Below are 18,925 nucleotides of genomic sequence, written 5' to 3' on the forward strand. Positions count from 1 at the left end.
ATTCTGAAGAGTACAGGCTTAACCCCAGGAGCAGCTGCCATGTTATGGGTTGATTTGCGTCGCCCCCAAAAAGACCTGTTAAAAGTTCTAACGCCTAGTACCTCCGAATGTGACCTCATTCGGAAATGCAATCACTATAGATAGAGGGCTAGTTGAGATCATACTGGAGTAGAGTGGACCCTCAATCCAAGATGACTGGTGTCTGTACAAGAGACACAGACCCACAGGGGGAATTCGGCCACGTGCCAACGCAGTGAGGGAACGGATGGGCGCAGTTACAAGCCGAGGGCCACCGCCAGCTACCAACAACCACACAGGCCTGCAGAGAGGAGAAAAGATTCTTCCTCCACTGATTTCAGGGGGATATGGCCCTGCCAACACTTGGGTTTGGCTTCTCACCTCCAGAAGCGTGGGACATTTAGGTCACCCATTATGTGGTGCCCTGTTGTGGCCACTCCAGCAAACTGACCCAGGGAAGGCTTAGAAAAATCAATCTGGCCCAGCGTGGAGAAGCGATCAGAAGTAGCTGTGACCCAAGGAGAGAGGGGAGAACCTGATGTCGGGAAGAGAGTGGGAGTCCCAGGGGAGCACAGGTCGGGCACTAGGGACAGGAAGGACCAACTGAGTAACACCCTATAGGAGCCAAAGGCTCTCGTAAGGAACCACAGCACAGGGGATGACAGGAATGATCCGCAGGGCTGCTCTGCATCCTGTCCTTATGGACACAGGGACAGGGGATTCTTTCATATTGATTTCCACTGTGTGTCCAGCTCCGTCCCATTCTCACTTAGGAAACCGCAGTGCTGACTAAAGATGTGAGAACAAACATCTCAGGGCTTTGAGACACAAGGTGCCGCATGAATCACCAAAGACTTAAAGACATTTCGTTGAATTGTACTGTTTAATTATATTGTTGTGTGCATTTATGTCATTCTAACTAGATTAGTTCCTCAGAATTGTTCATGACTGGGCAGTTCCTCTCCTCCGAATGCTGACAGAAAAGAAAAGAGAAGGAAGAGAAGAGAAGAGAAGGAAAGAAAGAAAGAAGAAAGGAAGGAAAGAAGGAAGGAAGAAAGGAAGGAAGGAAGGAAGGAAGGAAGAGGGAAGGAAGGAAGGAAAAAAAGAAAGAAGGAAGGAAGAAAGGAGGCAGGAAGGACAGGAAAGAAAGAAAGAAGAAGAAAATGTGTCACATACTATAGGCATAATAACACATGAAATGTTGCCAAAGGCACTGATTCGGTCATAAAACAAGAGGCAGTACCACATAGGAGAGCAGGGCTCCAGTCTGGGTGATTTTATACAAATCAGTTCACTTTCCTTGCTTCTTCTGCAGCATGGGGGTAAAAACAGCTGTCCTACCACCTCACCACTTATTTGGAGGATGAAGAATGATGTATGTGAAGTCCTCGGTAAACCTTAAGCAGTAGACATGCTACCGAGTGGTTATGGGAAGGCAGGGCAGGGACCTGAAGCCAGCCGCTGGGCCGCTTCCAGTCGGGCCTCTTAACCTCATCCTCTGTGCCTCAGTCTTTCATCTGTAAAACGGGCAGTGCTTACCTGGAGGGAGGTTGCAGGGATTAAATGCAATAACACACTGAATCAAACGGTGGACGCCCATCTGGTGAATGGGCAGCCCCCAGTTACTGGAAGGCAGCCCTGTTGTTTCCTTCAATCTCACATTAAATAACTTGAATTTGGAAGAAGAGGAAGTTGAAAGGAGACAGATAAGTATTGAGTAGACAAACGTACAAAGACCCGATGTAATCTAAGCAGATCACTTCTGGTACATGCCAAACAAGAACAGAAACCTAATACCATTTTTAGCCTTAGAGAAACCCAAAGTTTATTACATCACAGAGAACACTGTGATAAAGACATTTATCTTGGGAAAACCAAACTTGGGGTTTCTGATCTTCATGTTAATACTGAGCCATAAAAATGCAACAAAGGGGAAAAAGAAATAACAAGAATTATCGCCATTCAAGTAAAGTTTGTAACCTACCACGTTAAAGGATAAAGTGCTAGGATCCGTGTCTTCCACTGGCTCCTTTGCCATATGATCTGAAAAAAGCAAACAAACAAGTGGAGAGTATTTAATTTAAGAGCACAAAGGTGTCCTTTGAGAACTGTCTTCACAGCGATGCAAACCACCCTAATCAGGTTTGAGAAACACTTACTTTGAATCATTACTGAAAACAAATTCAGGAGGAATGGGGTTAAGAAAGAGATTAAGACAAATAAACTTCATTTAAAAAAAAAACACCATAATTTGGGACAGTTTCCTTGTAGATATCTATAAACACTCAGAGTTCCAAATAGTCATGAACTGTGCAGATATCATTCTCAGGACTGTGTGGCATACTGGATTTGATTATAACTTTGACTTCTGCTTTTCTCCATTTCCTAAAGAGAGAGGGAGACACAGAATCTGAAGCAGGCTCCAGGCTCCAAGCTGTCAGCACAGAGCCCGACACGGGGCTTGAACTGACCAACCGTGAGATCATGACCTGAACTGAAGTCAGCCACTTAACCGACTGAGCCACCCTGGTGCCCCTCATTTTTATAATTTTAAAATACTAAGCATCTGGATGTGGTTTATGCAAATTAATAAAGTCAGAAATACCTCCCAGTATCATTATCAAACAAAAAGTGACTTTGATTTCCCAATATATTTGCTTCTTATTTACCATCTGTTGCATTTCAGGAACTGAATGAGGAAATGCAGAAAAAGGGATAGGCCTCGGTCAAAACCACAACTACATCTTAAGAATTTGCACAAAGTAGAAAAAAGTTCCCCTCTCTAAGACGCTTTATCAGACATCTGCCAGAAAACTATCTTAATAAAGAACCAAATCTGTTTGGGGAGGGGGTCCTCGAGATTTGTGCAGCACACCACCCACGAAACCCTAAGTGGCAGCCTTGGGTCAGCCTACTTTTCAACTTTCATTTTTTCCCTCCAGATCTTCATTAAGTATACACTGTGGACCAGGCACTTAGACCCAGGAAATGCCTTTGGGGATCCAAATGAGCATAGCAAGATGATTTATAATAATTTGTGTTTGTTCTCCCTAGATGTTTCCCTTCTAGAATGTGTCTGGACTTTCCCCATGTCTTTGCCCGGCAGGTGTTGACAATGCCCAAAGGAGCAGCAGTGTGAAGGGAACATCTATTTGTTTGTTTTATGACAGCCTAGTCATTGGACAGATTAAACAAGATGGCCCAGAGGAGTGGGGACAAACGAGGAGAGCTTTCGCCAGTGTCATTCCACAGAGCAGGGACAGACATCTGCAGCCTCATGAGTGGGGACCGTGGCCTGGTCCCTGGCAGAGCCCAGAGGTAGCAAGGCCACATCAGGAGATGCACCAAGGGGACTTCCCAACCCCAGCAAAGGGACCCGTGGTTTGTGTCTAGCACAGAAACAAAGGGCTGCTGGATCGCAAGGGTCCTGTAAGGCCCAGACCCTGAGGACAGCAATGCCCACCAAAATGTACTAAAAATTCAAGGCCCCTCTCTAGTTTTCCAAGCACCACATCATCCTCTCAGATTCCCGTGTGACCCTGAGGAAGGGGCCAGGTCCCGACTCGGACTGAAAAGGAATTTCCTGGGAGCCCAGGGGAATATGGACTCAAATATGGATTTAAATCCATGTAAACAAAACAGGAACCACCTGTGTTGCTAATTTCACCCAGAGTTTTCACAACTGCTCCTGCCCAAATGATAAGTCATTATAATACAGAGCCCTCAGTGTTAAGAAACACAAGTGCAGAATGCTATGGAAACAAGAGGAAGCGTAAATGCCCAGCCTGGGGTACATGGTGGGGTTGGCGGGGGGGGGGGGGGGGGGGGCGGGGAGAAGATCCTGCCGGGGAATGGACAGCTGGGTCTGGAAGGATGAAGTGAAGCTAGCCAGGAGAAGGGGTTGGGGAGGGAAAAGCATTCTAGAGAGAAGGAACAGCATGGGAGAAGGCTGAGAGGGGATAAAGAACATGGCACATTAGTATACTTCAGATATGTCCGGCCAGACACACCGAGTTTGGTTTTTGAGTTTTTCCTTTTCATTCTTTTCCTTCCGGCTCCTGGCTGGAGACAGGGTGGTGGAAGCCGTCACTGACTAATCTCAAGTTCCTTCCTCCCTCCCCACCTATCACGGCCTTGTTGCAACAATTTCATTTTCACTAAAGCATACTTAGATGCTAATGCTTTATTTTTTTTTTATTTTGAGAGACAGAGAGGGAGCGAGCGCAGAGGAAGGGCAGAGAGAGGGGAGGAGAAAGAGAATCCCAAGCAGGCTCCATGTTCAGCCTAACTCAGGGCTCAATGCCAGGACCGTGAGATCATGACCTGAGCTGAAATCGACAGTCAGATGCTCAACCGACTGAGCCACACAGGCAGGCGTCTCTGGATGATAATACTTTAAAACCTGCCCCCCACCGGGGGTGTGGTATATTAGCAGGTATCAACAATGGCATTTCAGGTCAAGGGCTGTGCAGGACCTAGAGAGCTGGGGAGGGGTGTGTGTTGGGGGGGAGGTGGTGGTTTCCAAATGACCCTAACAGAATTCATGCAGACCTCACCCACTGTAAGTTAGTTCTGTTTCCTACAGAAAAATTAGCATGAAAGGAAGGAAAAAGAGGAAGAAAACGGAGGACGTGGTCAGGAAAGGCAGAATCACACCAAAAGTGGCAGTGATGACTCAAACAGCACAGTTAAGGAAGGCACAGTGGGCTTGGGTGCTGAAGGCCTTGGTTCTCCCTGCCACATCCTGAGAGCAGTGGTCTGGCCTTGAGCCAGTGTGACCTTGGATGACTCACCTAAGTGCTTATGGCTTCAGGCTCCTCCCCTGTAACCTGCGGGGTGGGGGGAAGGGGGGGGTAGCGGGGCCCCAGGTGTTGGATATTGTGGTCAGGCCAGGATTGGGAACCCCAGGCTGGATGAGCGTGCCTCACAAAGCTATGAGGTGAACACGAAAAGCCAGGCGGATGATGGCACGTGTTTGGAGGCCCAGAGTCTCTTGCTTTGGTCTGAAATCTCTGAGACTGAACAGAATTTATGATGGCAAGGGCACAAGGAATTCAGGTTTTTCATTTTCTGATGTACGGCAGCAAAGCGAAAGGGTAATCGGGAAAGGCGATGCGTTCGGACCCCGTAGTAAAGGCACGTCCAGGTCTTTTATCACCTTCACTGGAGTCTCTGACGTAGATCAGGCCGTGGAGGAAGTTCTTCTGTGCACATCACTGCCAAGCACGCACGCAGACCCAGGCCTGTGTGGTGCCCAATGTGCCCTGCCTGACATCGTGCCTTCTCCCAGCCGGGACGTCCTTGTGGTTCGCGCTCAACTACCTGTGTTCGCCAGGCCTGGGTGGGTGTGTACCAAGGAGAGTATTTGGAGGAGGGCTGATCCTGATTCTCTGACACTGGTCTGGAAGTAGGAAGTTGCCCCAAAGGACTTCTGAGAGCCCTTGGAGCTGCATGTTTACAGTATTATTACATACAAAATCAAATCTCTTATTTAGAAGCATTACAGTGTTTATTTTTTATAAGTTCCAGGGAACAGCAGGCAGGGCCCCCAGGCAAGGCTCTGACAGCAGCTGGGACGTGGGGCACGGGAGGAGCCAAAACAGAAAGGGGGACCACATGAGCTCAGGCTGGGACTTCCCCTAGCTCCCAGCTGAAGCCCTGCTCTCTCTGGCAGTGCTTTCCTCCCAAAGCCACCTCGACGCCGGGATCAATGTCTCCAGGCAAGAAGACACACACCACCCCAAGTTACCTGGGAACTGACCGAAAAGGATCTCACTGATGGCACTGATGTTTAATTTATATGAGCGTCTTCTGGAGAGTTCTCAAAAGGCACGAGAGAAGCCCGTGGTGACCTGACACAGCGTGGCCCTGGAGGACACCTGGCCCGGCTCTCGGAGACACCAGGGGAGAGCAAGCTAGGCAGGCTGCTCGATCGTTTCTTCTTGCTCTGGGCCTCAGGTTCCTAATCTGTAATAGTCAGGGGTGAACAGAGCCTCCACGCGTCCTTCCAGCTTTAAAGGTCCATGAGTGGTGAGAAGCAGTGGCCCCATCGGCCAAAGAACATCTTCAGGCTAAAGTCACTGAATGATATAGGAAGCCGCGGTCAGCACCTTCCTCTGAAATTCCCATTAGAGCTCTTGTTTACCTGGTGCCCAGCCCGTGCTGCAGGGGTTACCCCCAGGCTCAGTGTATCCTCACAGGAACCCCGAGGAAGGTTCTGGTGCCTCCCTTTTTACATAACTGTGTGCCTAAAGTCACAGGGTAATACAAGAGCCAGTATCTGGATCTGGGACTTTGTGACTTCAAAATCTGCCTATTTTGGGGCGCCTGGGTGGCTCAGTCAGTTAAGTGTCTGACTTCGGCTCAGGTCATGATCTCATGGTTCATGAGTTCAAGCCCCGCATCGGGCTCTGTGCTGAGAGCTCAAAGCCTGGAGCCTGCTTCGGATTCTGTCTCCCTCTCCCTCTGCCCCTCCCCCACTCACGCTCTGTCTCTCTGGCTCAAAAATAAACAAACATTGAAAAAAAAATTTTTTTTAATCTGCCTATTTTCCACTACTTTCTAGAAGTTCATGCACTGACTACCTGACATGCTCCCCTGGGGGGAATCTCAGTGTCCAGATTTTCCCTTTTAATAAGGATGTTAGATTAGGACCTACTCTAATGACCTCATTTTAACTAGATTACATCTGTAAAGCCTCTATTTCGAAATAAAGTCACATTGTGAGGTACTGGAGATTAGAATGACAACAATGTTTCTGGAGGAACGCAGCTCAACCCATCATAGTTTACTCTCTGGCCCCCCAATTCACATCCCTCCCACGTGCAAAATACAGGCACCGAGCGTCCCCCCAAAGTACTATGCATTCCAGCACCAGCTCTAAGTCCCAAATCTCCTCCTGACTCCTCATCCGCTCAATGACCCAAATCGCATCCTTAGAACCGTGGACCGTGGACCGCAGCCCACAGCCTCTCCAGAAGCAACCGTCCCCTATTTTGCAACACACACCCTGGTGAGCCACCCAACAGCCGTATGGTTCCGCTCCAACACCTCCCTTCATTAGCCACGGAACACGGGCGCCACTCGTTCCTAGACACAGTCTGTCAAGGGAAATCCAAAGACCTCCTCTAAGGATGTTCATTCAGAGCGAACAAAGAGGGAAGCATGCCGGGGCGCCCTGGCTTTCCCAGGGAACCAGGAGCCGTGAGAGGCCTTGTGTGCTTTCGAGCGAAGAACTCAAGACAAGTTTCGAACTTGCAGTTTCAGAGCGAACTTATTTTTCCTCTGTTATTAGGATTTTGTGCGTACGATCGCTTTTCTGTTGACCGACGGCTGTTTTCATTCCTGGTTATGAAGAAGTCCTAGAGCCCTAACCATATTCGGGACACAAGGTCTCAGGGAGGCAGTGCTCTGGTGGTGCTGGCACACTGTTTATTTTCTCTTCTTCCCTGTCGTCTGCAGACCTCACATCAGGTGCTGAACAAGCGGAAGAAGGACCAGGGGTCAAGAAAGTGCACACCCAGGGGGTGCCTAGGTGGCTCAGATGGTGGCATCCAACTCTTGAGTTCTTCAGCTCAGGTCACGATCTCAGGGTTCACGGGTTCGAGCCCCACATCAGGCTCTGTGCTGACAGCACAGAGGCTGCTTGGGATTCTGTCTCTCCCTCTCTGTCTGCCCCTCTCCTGCTGCAGCATGCTCTTTCTCTCAAAATAAATAAACTTAAAAAAGAAGAAGAAAAGGAGAAGGGAGAACTCCAGCTTGCCACGGCTCTCAGGTGCATCTGAAGAAGGGCTAGCCGGTCTGGCTGGTCAAAGACCTGTGCTCCTTGAAGCGGTTGGCTCTTCTGTCCTGGTTTCCATTCCCACTGCTACCTGGGATCCACCTAAACTCAAGGGGGCGGGGGGGGGGGCTGGGAGGGGCAGTGAGAGATGAGGGGCCACCCAGGGCTGTCCTGAGCTGCTGCCCCACCAGCAACCTCACTGCACAGTGCAAACGGGGACCCCAGAACAAAGGAAGGACATGCGCCCATGAGCTGGTGGCCCTGGGCAGTTAGCTCATCGCAGTGATTCACCTCCACCTCCTCAACCCAAGGTTTCAAAGCCTCTTTCTTTGCTTCTGGCTTGAAGTCTGTATGAACGTGAGCCAGACTGGACTCACCTCCGACACAGATGACCTGACTCATTCCGTGTTCGATTTTTATTAGTGGCAGAGATAGAGTGAGACAGCCTTACTAGAACCTGCATGACTGTTTTTCTTCCGTGTGACCCCAACAGTCTTGTAGATTTTCTTAGTGCAAAACGTTGTTTCCTCACACTAAGCTCATAACCTGCTATGATAGTATATATTTACCTTTGTTATTTACACGTGAAGACACAAACATCTTTTTTATCTTTACAAGGTAAACTCAGTTGACATATCTAACTGGATGAAGAAGTTTCTAAAATGTTGAAACAAGAAAAGCTTTTACTGCCCACAGTTTGAAGCATATGTGGTTAAACTGTATTCTTCCATTCATTCAGTGAGGCAGTAAGTATTTAACCAGGGCTTACAAAGTGCTGAGTGGTGTGGGAAACAGAGGCAGAAACAAATGGTAGACAAAATTAAATGGCCTTATAACCTGCAGCCCATTGACAATTATCGAGTGTAACAATTCTCCAGGACCTCCCTACTGTCTTGATGTTGAGGCTTTGCTGGAAGGGAAAACCACCTTAGCAAGAAGACAGCCAGGCCTCCAGGATCTGTGAGTCTTCTTTAGCATATGAAAATGCTGTTGGAGACTTCCTCTTGCCTTTACCTCCCCAACTCCCAAGTATGTAATCAGCCACTCCTCACCATCGGGGCATTGATTCCTGCCCCACGGGTCCTGTCCCTGTGCTTTAATAAGATCACCTTTTTTTTTTTTTTTTTTTTTGCACCAAAGATGTCTCAAGAATTCCTTCGTGTCCTTTGGTTCCGGATCCCCACCACCACTCGGAAACCACATCACCGAATACCATGACAGGTGTGAGCTCTGTCCAAGAGCTTACTGTCTAGTTGGGGACAGACAGGAGTGGGGGTGGAGGGGCGGTGAAGAGGGCCTTCCGGACAATGGGAACAATGTCTGCGAAGGGGCAGGGACGGCAGGGGTAGGTAGAGACGGACGTAGAGAGAATGAAAACCTCTGAAGGACTGAGAATCTGTTAGAAAAGTCCATGCAGGTTTCTTAACTAGACAAGTGCAGGATCTGTTAGGTCTCTGGACACTTTTTGGTGAAGCGGCAGGTAAAAGGCAAGCGTAGGTGTGAACACGGCAGGTGAGCGCTGAGTGCAGGAAGTCAGGAGAGAGCCTGGGAGCTCGGTCAGGGATGCAGAAGGGAAGACTCCCTTTAATGAATTCCACAAATTGGCACCATCTGTGGCTTCATTTCAGAAACAGAAGGGGTGGGCGGGTATGCGCTGGAGGTTATAGACATTAAATGAGAAAGGGAAAGTCATTTTCGATCTTTTTTTAGATGGAGGAACCCTCCTCTTACTGATAGACTCCCAGAGTGGGAATGGACATGGGGACATCTTTCGGATGTCTGAATAGGTTCTTCTATATCTTTGCGAGTGACAAGGAGACCTCGACCTTAGGAGGTCTCTCCCCACTCTGTGGGAAGCCAGAAAGATCTCACGTACGGATTTGGGTTCTACCTCTTAAAGTTCAGGAGACCAATTTCTTTTGAAGGACACCCTCCTATCGTCATCCCCTCTGGTCACGCCTCATATGCTGGGATTTCCAAGTCCTTTGTTCCATTTTGGCTGGGCCAGGCAGAGCAAGAACACCACGACAGGAATTCTAGATCCTGTAGTGTTAGTGTGGTCCGCTAAGACCACGTTGGCTGCCCTGGTGGCCTCTTCACGCCATGACTCACTGAGGCTTTTTACACACTGTATCACTATTAAGGGGCAGTTCCTGGGCCTTGTCTTCTCTGGTGCCATTAATTTGGGGGGCCCAAGCAGATTTTACAGTTGTCCCCATTCCATGGATCCCCGTACCCCCTCCCCCCCAATCTTTTTGAAGCCCCTTCGCCACTATCATGTAATGAGATCTGAGACGACTGTTGGTAAAATCGGGCCTCACACCTCTTGGCACTTGTCTGTCCATAGGGTTCTTGGAAGACGTGGATGCGGAGGTGAGTGGGGGTGGCTGCCCTTTCTGTTTTTTCCCAAACAGTGGGTATGGGGGGAGGGAAAGGAGATCCAGACAACTAATTTATTTCCCATTTCCCTGGAAAACATATTTGCCATTCCCCACTTGAAGAAGAATTTAGACCTTGCTTCAAAATCTCCAGGAAACTCTCCCAAACTTAGCACACCATGATGCCAATGTAGCTGTCTTCTGACTCACCTCCAGATACTTTGTCTCCTCCTAACTGCTCAAACCACAGATTAATGATGGAATGTTGCTCTGTCCCTGCCCAAGCCCAAGCCAGAAAATAGGAAACACGTTTATCTACGCAGTTACAGGCAGTTCTGTATATGTGGTTTTCTCCGCAGCCTTTCCAACCTCAGCAAAGGAGAAAAATCCCTAGCGTGCCCCGGGGAGTAGCTCGATCATTCATTCATCCCAAGACGATCGGAGAGCAAGGGCAGAAATCCTGGAAGGTGAAGTCTGAGGAGGCCCTTAAATCAGGTAAGAGATGAAAGAAAAATCGAGATTCTGGCCTGGGTACACACAGTATTTTAACATAAGGACAGAACTAGAGACCATTCTAATTAAAGGCCTCTACAGGTGGGATCCCACAGGTGGGATCAGCCTCTCGGTTTCCTGGATACCAGTTCTTGCAACGGCTCTGAGGGCCAACGTACATACAGAACAAAAGCATTTAATGAAAGTGAAAAAGAGGAGGCAAAAGGAGAAATGAGAAGGCCTGTGAGTGGGGAGAAAGGGAGAGCCAGGGAGGAAAGAATGAAATCCACTGCTTGCGCTCTTTCCTGCCAGAGAGGCTTGAGAGACTTGTTTCAACTGGGATCCCGAGTCCAGAACAAAAGCGGCGGGGGCCACAGCGCGGGGAGAGGGAAGGCGCGTCCCAGGCACGCGTGGGGGTGCCGAAGGGTGGGGGCGGCGGGCGCGCAGGAGGCCAGCGAGACCCGCGGGGATCGGCAGCCGCTCGCGGGGGGGACCTCGCACCGCGCCCTCGGGGCCCCGGGAGCCGCCGCGGTCCCCGGCCCGACCCCGCGCGGACCGGGGTGCGGCGCCCCGTCCAAGGTCGTCCCGGGAAGCCCGGGGGTCGCGGGAGGCTCGGCCCCACGGTAGCTGCGGGAGCCTGGCGAGCTCGCGGGCCGCGGTTCCCGCTCCAGGTGAGGGCGCGGCGTCACTTTACCTGCGCGCAGAGGGTCGTCCGGGAAAGCCATGGGGCGGGGTGGGGCAGACGAGCGCCCAAGGGGGCTGCGCGGCCTCGGGGACGGGGTTGGAGAGCGGGAGGGCAGGGATGGCAGGTCCTGCCGTGCCGACGCGCCCGGAGCTCACCACCACGGCTCTGCGCGCCCCTCCTCCTCCTCCTCCTCCTCCTCCACCTCCTCCCAGACTCTCCGCAGCGTCCTCCGCGTGCTCACTTCCTGCTTCGGCAATTAGCAAAGCCCCTTCTCGGCGCGGCCGCCTCCCTCCCTCGGCAGGCGCGGGCCGGGGCCGGGGCCGGGGCGCGGGGAGGGGCGCCCGCGTGCCCGGAGCGTCGCCAGTTCGGGCAGCGCCCGCAGCGGGCGTCCTTCCTGCCGCGCGCCCAGGCTCCCGACCTGGCGGCCCCTCGAGCGCCGTCCCGGCCTGGCTGCGAAGGAATCAGTGGCCTTAAATCCCGGCTGCAGTCGCGGGTCGCCGTGCTGGCCCCCTAATCACGCCGGGGCCGGCACGCAGCTCTCCCACCGCAGGCCCCGCGATCTGCTGTTTAAAGTCTCCCGGTCTTTGGGCAGCGAATGCCGCTGCATGGTGGCACACGCGAACAACCGCGGTTCGGAGTTTTCTTTGGGCGATAGCTATTACGTGGCCTCCAGGATAGATGCTGCACAAAGGGAGGGAAACGAGAGAGCGCCTGATCCACACCCGTAGAGCCGTTCTAGAAAAATAGCCGGGGTTCTCTCGGAAATGCGGAATCGGTTCTTACAAGAAAACCACTAAGGTCTAATTTAAAGGGGAACATGCGCCAGTTACTTACGGGAGCACAGACTGGCGTCGTTTACTAAGAATACATTAGAGATAGTTGTATTTTTAGAAAAATTTTCCAACGTTTATTCGCTTTCCGAGAGACCGTGAGCGGGGGAGGGGCAGAGAGCGAGGAGACACGGACTCTGAAGCAGACTCCAGGCTCTGAGTTCCGCGGGGCTGGAACTCAGGAACCGCGAGATCAGGACCCGCGCTGCAGTCCGGCGCTTAACCCACTGAGCCACCCAGGCTTCCCAAAGACAGTTGTATTTTAATTAAACCTATCGTCAGTCATAAGTCTATTACACAAACGTTATAGGCAATTTAAATGTAACAGGACTCTCCTAAGGGTTTTTAAAGAATCCACATGGGCCTTGGCAGGTGAGGATGGAAAGACGTAGGTAAGAGACAACATAATCGCTGTTAGTATGCAGTGTCAGCAACTGATCATTAAAGGAGCCGCCTCCAGCCCAAAGCTCAGCTTTGAGAAACGCAGAAAAGCAGCAAATACCTACATACCCTCGTGGTGACCAGAGGCTTGTTTTGTGCTTCTCCTCATCTGTTTAGTGGTCCGGAGGCCCATGGCGCTCTCTAGATTGGTGTCTTAGTCTCTGGAAGAGGCCATGGAAGAGGCAAGAGCCTCAGAAAAGAGTGACCCGCTGTGTGTCTGAAGAAAGTAACAACCTTCTAGATGAAGCTTTCTGGGGAACTTGTAAGTGGGAGCGTAAGCTTCCTTCTGGTCTGCTTCTGATAGGAAGGGAAATTTTTTCTAAGAGTATTTTCTCTTCGAATCTATTTTGAGGTTTGGTTTGTGGTTCTTGCAGACTTCTCACGAAGATGGAATTATTTCTAAAGTTGGTTGGCAGGAACCGCATATCAAATTGTGCTATCTTGTCAACACTGTAAGCTCGAGCATTGCCATAAAGCTGGTTGGCCTTGCAAAACCCTGAACTAGAATTCATCTCTGTATCACTCTCATTCTTTATTATACCGAATAGAAGATAGGTGGCAGAAATGTACTTTCAGATTAAATTTTTTTTTAAAGAAGATTATGGACGTAAATTATTATCTCCTTTCATTCAATTTCCTTGTACCTCCTTTCCTATGAATTGCAACCATAACCCATCATTATCTTCACTGTTCCCATGTGCTTTGTGAACTATAAAGTGTGCACTACAAACGAGAACTTTTTTTTTTGCAATTTACAAAAGAACTAATTTAAAAACAATTCTCATCCACCACCATTCCCACAGATTCCCATACAAGCTATTTGCTCTCACATTATGTCATTCGGCTTTTGCTTCTATTGCTTCTAAAGAGTGTAAAACACTCAGCTCAGGCCATGACTCAGCTTGTTTCAGCTGACTTCAGCTCAGGCCATGATCTCACGGTTCGTGAGTTTGAGCCCTATGTCGGGTTCTGTGCTGGCAGCACAGAGCCTGGAAGCTGCTTCAGATTCTGTGACTACTCTCTCTGCCCCTCCCCTGATCTCTCAAAAATAAATAAACATTCAAAAAATTTTAAAAAGCACTCTTTAAAATGGACATTTTTTACATTTCCTGATAGCCCCTACATACTCATGAATCTCAGAATCATGGTAAATGGGGATGGTGGACTTGGTAATCAAGGAGTCAAGCATGCTGGATATGACTCATGCCCCTGTCACTGGGAGTTTGGGTTACTTTGGCAAGCAATGCAAACTCTTGAGTGTAAGAATTTATAGGATTGTGAAAGTTCAATGGAATAATGCGTCTATAAAGATACCTAAACCAGGGGCGCCTGGGTGGCTCAGTCAGTTAAGCATCCAACTTCAGCTCAGGTCATGATCTCATGGTTCATGAGTTCGAGCCCCCATTGGGCTGGTTGCTGTCAGCATAGAGCCCACTTCGGATCCTCTGTCCCCCTCTCTGTGCCCCTCCCCTGTTCATGCTCTCTCAAAAATGAGTAAACATTAAAAACAAACAAACAAAAAACTAAACCAGTGCCTCTCACATAGTAGGTACAAATAAACCAGCTACCTTCCTGTTTTCATTCTTTCCTTGGAATTTAGTTTATTGCAAGAAGTTCCTATTTGTTATAAGAAATTTGTTGTAGTGTTTGTGCACAGCATCGATGGATGGATTGAGTCATAGCATCAAATAACATACTTTTTGAATTGCCCATTCCCCCGCCCCGCCCCAACGCCAAACAAAATGCCAAGCCCTGGGGAAACCAAAGTGAGAAGTCCCCAACTTTTAGGAGTTTATGGTCAAGGGAGACTTGCAAATACTGTTTCACTATAGAACTGGGATCATGAAGGTTTAAACCAGGAAGAGAGCATGTGTAGAAGAAAGGCACTGAAGATGTATGCAAGCCATCTGGCTGGGTGGTGACCACCCTCAACCTGACAATTTGCCTTGAAAGCTTTCAGGCAAACTTTGAGACCGTTATTCAAGACAATCTGGCCTTAAGTAGAGAAAAACATACATACACACACACACACACACACACACACACACAAACTGTTGGTCTTGTGTCTTTTCACGAACGGATGACAGTTATCAGAAATGTTATCTTTAAAGAGAGAAAGCATTAACTCAAAATATATTGTATTTGATTCATCACAGGATATGTTGTTTTTGTTCATTTTACACCATTGTGGCTAAGTGTTACTTAAATTTGTGCAACCTGAGATAAAAAGTTATTATTGAGGGTATGTACATTGTATACAATGAACCCAGCAAATTGTGCTCCCAGACAGGGTCTCATCTATATAAAAGTGGCTGTAAGGGGGGCGCCTGGGTGGCTCAGTTGGTTAAGTGTCTGACTCTGGATTTCGCCTCAGGTCATGATCTTACAGCTCATGGGTTCAAGTTCCATGTGGGGCTCCACATTGACAGTGTGGAGTCTGCTTGAAATATCTCTCCCTCTGTCCGCGCCTCTCCTGCTTGTGCTCTGTCTCTCTCAAAATAAGTAAACATGAAAAAAAGTTTTTTTCAAGCAGCTATAATGGAAGTGCATGGATTTGGGGCAGTAGGAGACTCCTTACATTCCAGAATGAGACAGTGCCTCCCTCAGCTGCATTTGTGTGATAAAACCCTGTGGAATTGTGTGTGATGCAAGAGGCCTAATGAGAGTTAATACGTTTGCTTGTCTCCTTGAATTTTGTCCAGTGTGTTAAGGCACTTGTAGGGGATCTCAGCTGTTTTACCACCTGAGTGCTCATGATAATGCCCCAGTTTTCTTCTGGAAAACCGCCATTCCCACTTTCAGTCCATGTGATTAGGCAGTGGCAACATCACCCTGACTCCCGACTCTAGGGTTTGGGCATGTGACCCAGTAATAGCCTTTCGGACCATTACTGAGTAAGCCTATGAGTCTAGGAGGTGCATGGGACCTTTGCCGGGTCAGTGGGGCCGTGGGGTCAGTGGGGTCTCTAAATAACTAGCCGGAGATCATTTCTTCCACCACACCACATGCTTGTGTGTGAAATGTTTGCCAGGGTGCACATCACAGAGAGCCTTGAATGCCAGACGAAAGCATTTGAGACTATTTTTCATGCAACAGGAAGCCAGGAAGCTAGTTTTGAAAAGCAGCATATGAAAATTGGTGTTTTTGGAGGATTAGTGTGGCAGCTGTGTGTAGGATAGGATGGAGGAAGGCGCGAACTCAATCCAAGAGCGCATTTAATCTTCACAGTGCACTGTAATTTATTACAGAGTTGAATTTGCATCCTTGTCCAAAAGTGAGGGAAACTCATATCTGGAACTCATATCTAAAAATTGTAAATGTTCTTTTGTTGCCTTTTTAAGCATTCGTTGTCTCCCATGAAGTGATTGCTTTATGCGTTTGCAGATGTTCCTTACAAATGATGTATTCCAAAATGTTGACAGAGGGACTAGAAAACTTATGTAAGGAAAATATTATCATTTTAGTTGATGTGAGCCCTATTTGACAGGGGCACAGCACTCTGGTGCATATATTTAAGCATGAATAGTTCTTAAGGTTTCTTCTACCTACTTGGACAAAAGCCGTTCTATGTACAGGAGAGTAAATCTCTCTTGCCAACTTCTACCAGCTTACTTTGAATCATTTACCCATTATGACGCATGAGCCAGAAAACCACCATTTTTGTGCTGTGTTTGGTTTTCCACAAAGAGAATGGAACAGTGGGTGATTCTCAGTGTGGGTCTTGCTAAAAACACTTTGAGTGCCATGGATAGGGAGCGGGAGGTACGGAGAGGTAAGGAGATGGGAGAAAAAGTATGGCTCTCTAATGAGCACTTTATCCTGGAACCTGACTACAGCCTTGCACGCTCACCACTCACAAGTGTGTGCTGGTACCTTGACCTTGGGTGCCATCATCCTCAGCATGTTCAGCTGCTTTCTTCGTGAATATATATAATAGCAATTTATTTCTTGCTCCAGATATTAAGAGAAAATCTGATCAAAGAGATGAACTTTATGGATCAAAACCTGAAACCCAACAAACTGAAGTCAGCTAGAGATTCTGTTCCATTTCTGCTGTTAGCAGAAAAGGGCAGATGAGAAGAAAACCTGGCGTTATCGGCGACCAACTAAAAGTTGTGTAGTCGGCACCTGAGAGTTTAGTTTCCTGTGCTGTGTACCCTCAGAATGTGGAACACGGGCTCAAGTTGCTGACTTGGGAATCTACAAAATCATCCATCATTTAATAAATTATTTTAAAACTTGTCATTTAGAGTGTATTATTTTTTATAAAAAATGTTTATTTATTTTGAGAGAGAGAGAGAGAGAGAGAGAGAGCACACGAGTGGGACAGGGGCAGAGAGAGAGGGAGAGAGAGAATCCCAAGCAGACTCCTCACTGTCCACCCAGAGCCCAGTGCGGGGCTCGATCTCATGAACAGCGAGATCATGAGCAAGCTGAAATCGAGAGTCAGACTCTTAACCAACCGAGCCATGTAGATGCCTCTAGAGTGTATTCTGAGCTAAGACAAGAAGGTGGACTTAGATACAAATGAGTCAGATGAGGAACTATTAGAACTAATAGGTGAATTTAGCTTGGAGGAGAGAAAAAGCTCAACGTACGGAACACCACCAGCTTTCCTATAGATCAGCAATATGGAAATGGTGGAAATGATCCCATAAAAACAGCAAATAAAGCTATAAAGTAACTGGGGATAAACTCAATAAAACTATCTTTAAAAATCGCAAGAACTACAAAGCTTTCCTGAAGGCTGTAGAAAATAAATCTGAGTAGATAGAGAACTATACCAGGTTAATTGATAGGAAGCCTCAACATTGTAAAGATACTCATGGTTCCCTAATTAATCTATGCAGTTAATGAAACCCAATCAAACTAATAAGATTTTCTTCAAACATGAAACTGGTTGTAAATTTATATGGAAGGGTAAATTCAAGATAATTTTGAAAAAGAATAACAAAGAGGTGGTATTTGCCCTATGAGATAGCAAGGTATTATAAACTAACAGTAATTAAAACAGTGAGTATTGGTATAAAAAGGGATTAACGGGAGCAGAAAAAAATGAAGCACAGATTCTTGTATCTTTGGGGAATTTGCTCTATGATTGAAACATTTAAATGTTGAGAAGATAGTTCAAAAATAGTATGGGGATATTTTGCTATTTAGATGAACAATGCGATTTATATCCCTACCATACCTTATACACAAAAGTAAGCTTCAAATAGATTAAATATCTAACTATAAATTATTTAACATTAAAATTAGTAAGAAAAACTATAAGAGAGAATGTTTTAATAACTTTAGTAACAGGAAAAGCTTTCTTACGGTAAAAAAATCAACAGACATGAAAGAAAAACCTGATAAACCTAACTGGATAAAAATTCAAATTCTGCACCATAAGACAATAGAAAATTATAAAACAGGGGTAAACTTAGAGAAATTAATTACATATATGATATTCTATTTTGTAACTTATAAAACTTATAATTATATAAAAATTAAATATAAAATATAAATAAAATTTAGGTAAAAATATAAAATAAGATATTTGTATTTCTAATTATAAAATAGAATAGTATATACTATATAACTTATATATATAAAAAATCAGTCCAAAGTTTTAAGAATTTATTTAAATAAATTAAAATATGTTAACAATAATTCAACATAAGGTTGGACAAACACTAGGTAGAAAATCCCCAGAAGAAACAAAAATGGTCAATAAAAATATAAGATATTCAACCTTGTAAAAATAAAAGAAATGCAAACTCAAGCAAGAAGAAGCTAGCAGAAGGGCAAAAACTTAAAATCTTGCCAATATCAAATACTGGCAAGACTGAAGAAACAGGTTTTCATACACTGTAGGGATGTTAATTTATATGGTCACATTGGAGAGCAATTTGACCTAAAATTGCTAAATTTGCTACATTGACCCAAAATTTCTCTAAAGGAATATTTGCATGTGCTACACGGAGGCAGGCATAAGAATGCTGGATGCAGTGTTTTTGTCATAGCAAATATTAGAAACAATCTAAATGTCAATCAATAGGGGTATGAATAAATATATAATATAATCATGCAATGCAATATTTTACAGAAGATACCAAAAGTAAGCTAGGAAAACATTTTAAATGAAAAAACAAGTTGCAAAGTGATATCAGGGGTAGACACAAGCCAATCCATATGTTTTCTATAACTACATTCTAATTTTTAAAAAATGGATACATACCAACTTTACCTTGCAACCAAAGCAGAGTAACCGGAACTAGATCTACCCTCTTGCCTGAAACAAGAACAGCAAAAAACC

At 46.8% G+C, this 18,925-nt stretch overlaps 1 protein-coding gene across 4 annotated transcripts in view; it reads right to left on the reverse strand.

Moving 5' to 3' along the window:
• EDARADD (EDAR associated via death domain) overlaps nt 1–18,925 on the reverse strand; it is a 92,897-nt gene that overhangs the window by 55,687 nt on the left and 18,285 nt on the right. The window contains exons 2-4 of one of the 4 annotated variants that reach the window (XM_047826381.1): nt 18,848–18,901; nt 12,694–12,785; nt 2,003–2,061 (exon numbers count right to left, since the gene is read on the reverse strand). In XM_047826381.1, the coding sequence (XP_047682337.1) occupies nt 2,003–2,061; nt 12,694–12,757 (123 nt within the window). In that variant the 5' untranslated portion in view covers nt 12,758–12,785; nt 18,848–18,901. Of the gene's footprint in view, nt 1–2,002; nt 2,062–11,362; nt 11,512–12,693; nt 12,786–18,847; nt 18,902–18,925 lie in introns of those variants that run through there. The other 3 variants (XM_047826383.1, XM_047826382.1, XM_047826384.1) reach the window with 3 other exon arrangements.

This window comes from Prionailurus viverrinus, chromosome D2, assembly GCF_022837055.1.
Source record: "Prionailurus viverrinus isolate Anna chromosome D2, UM_Priviv_1.0, whole genome shotgun sequence".
Classification (NCBI taxonomy): Eukaryota; Metazoa; Chordata; class Mammalia; order Carnivora; family Felidae; genus Prionailurus; species Prionailurus viverrinus.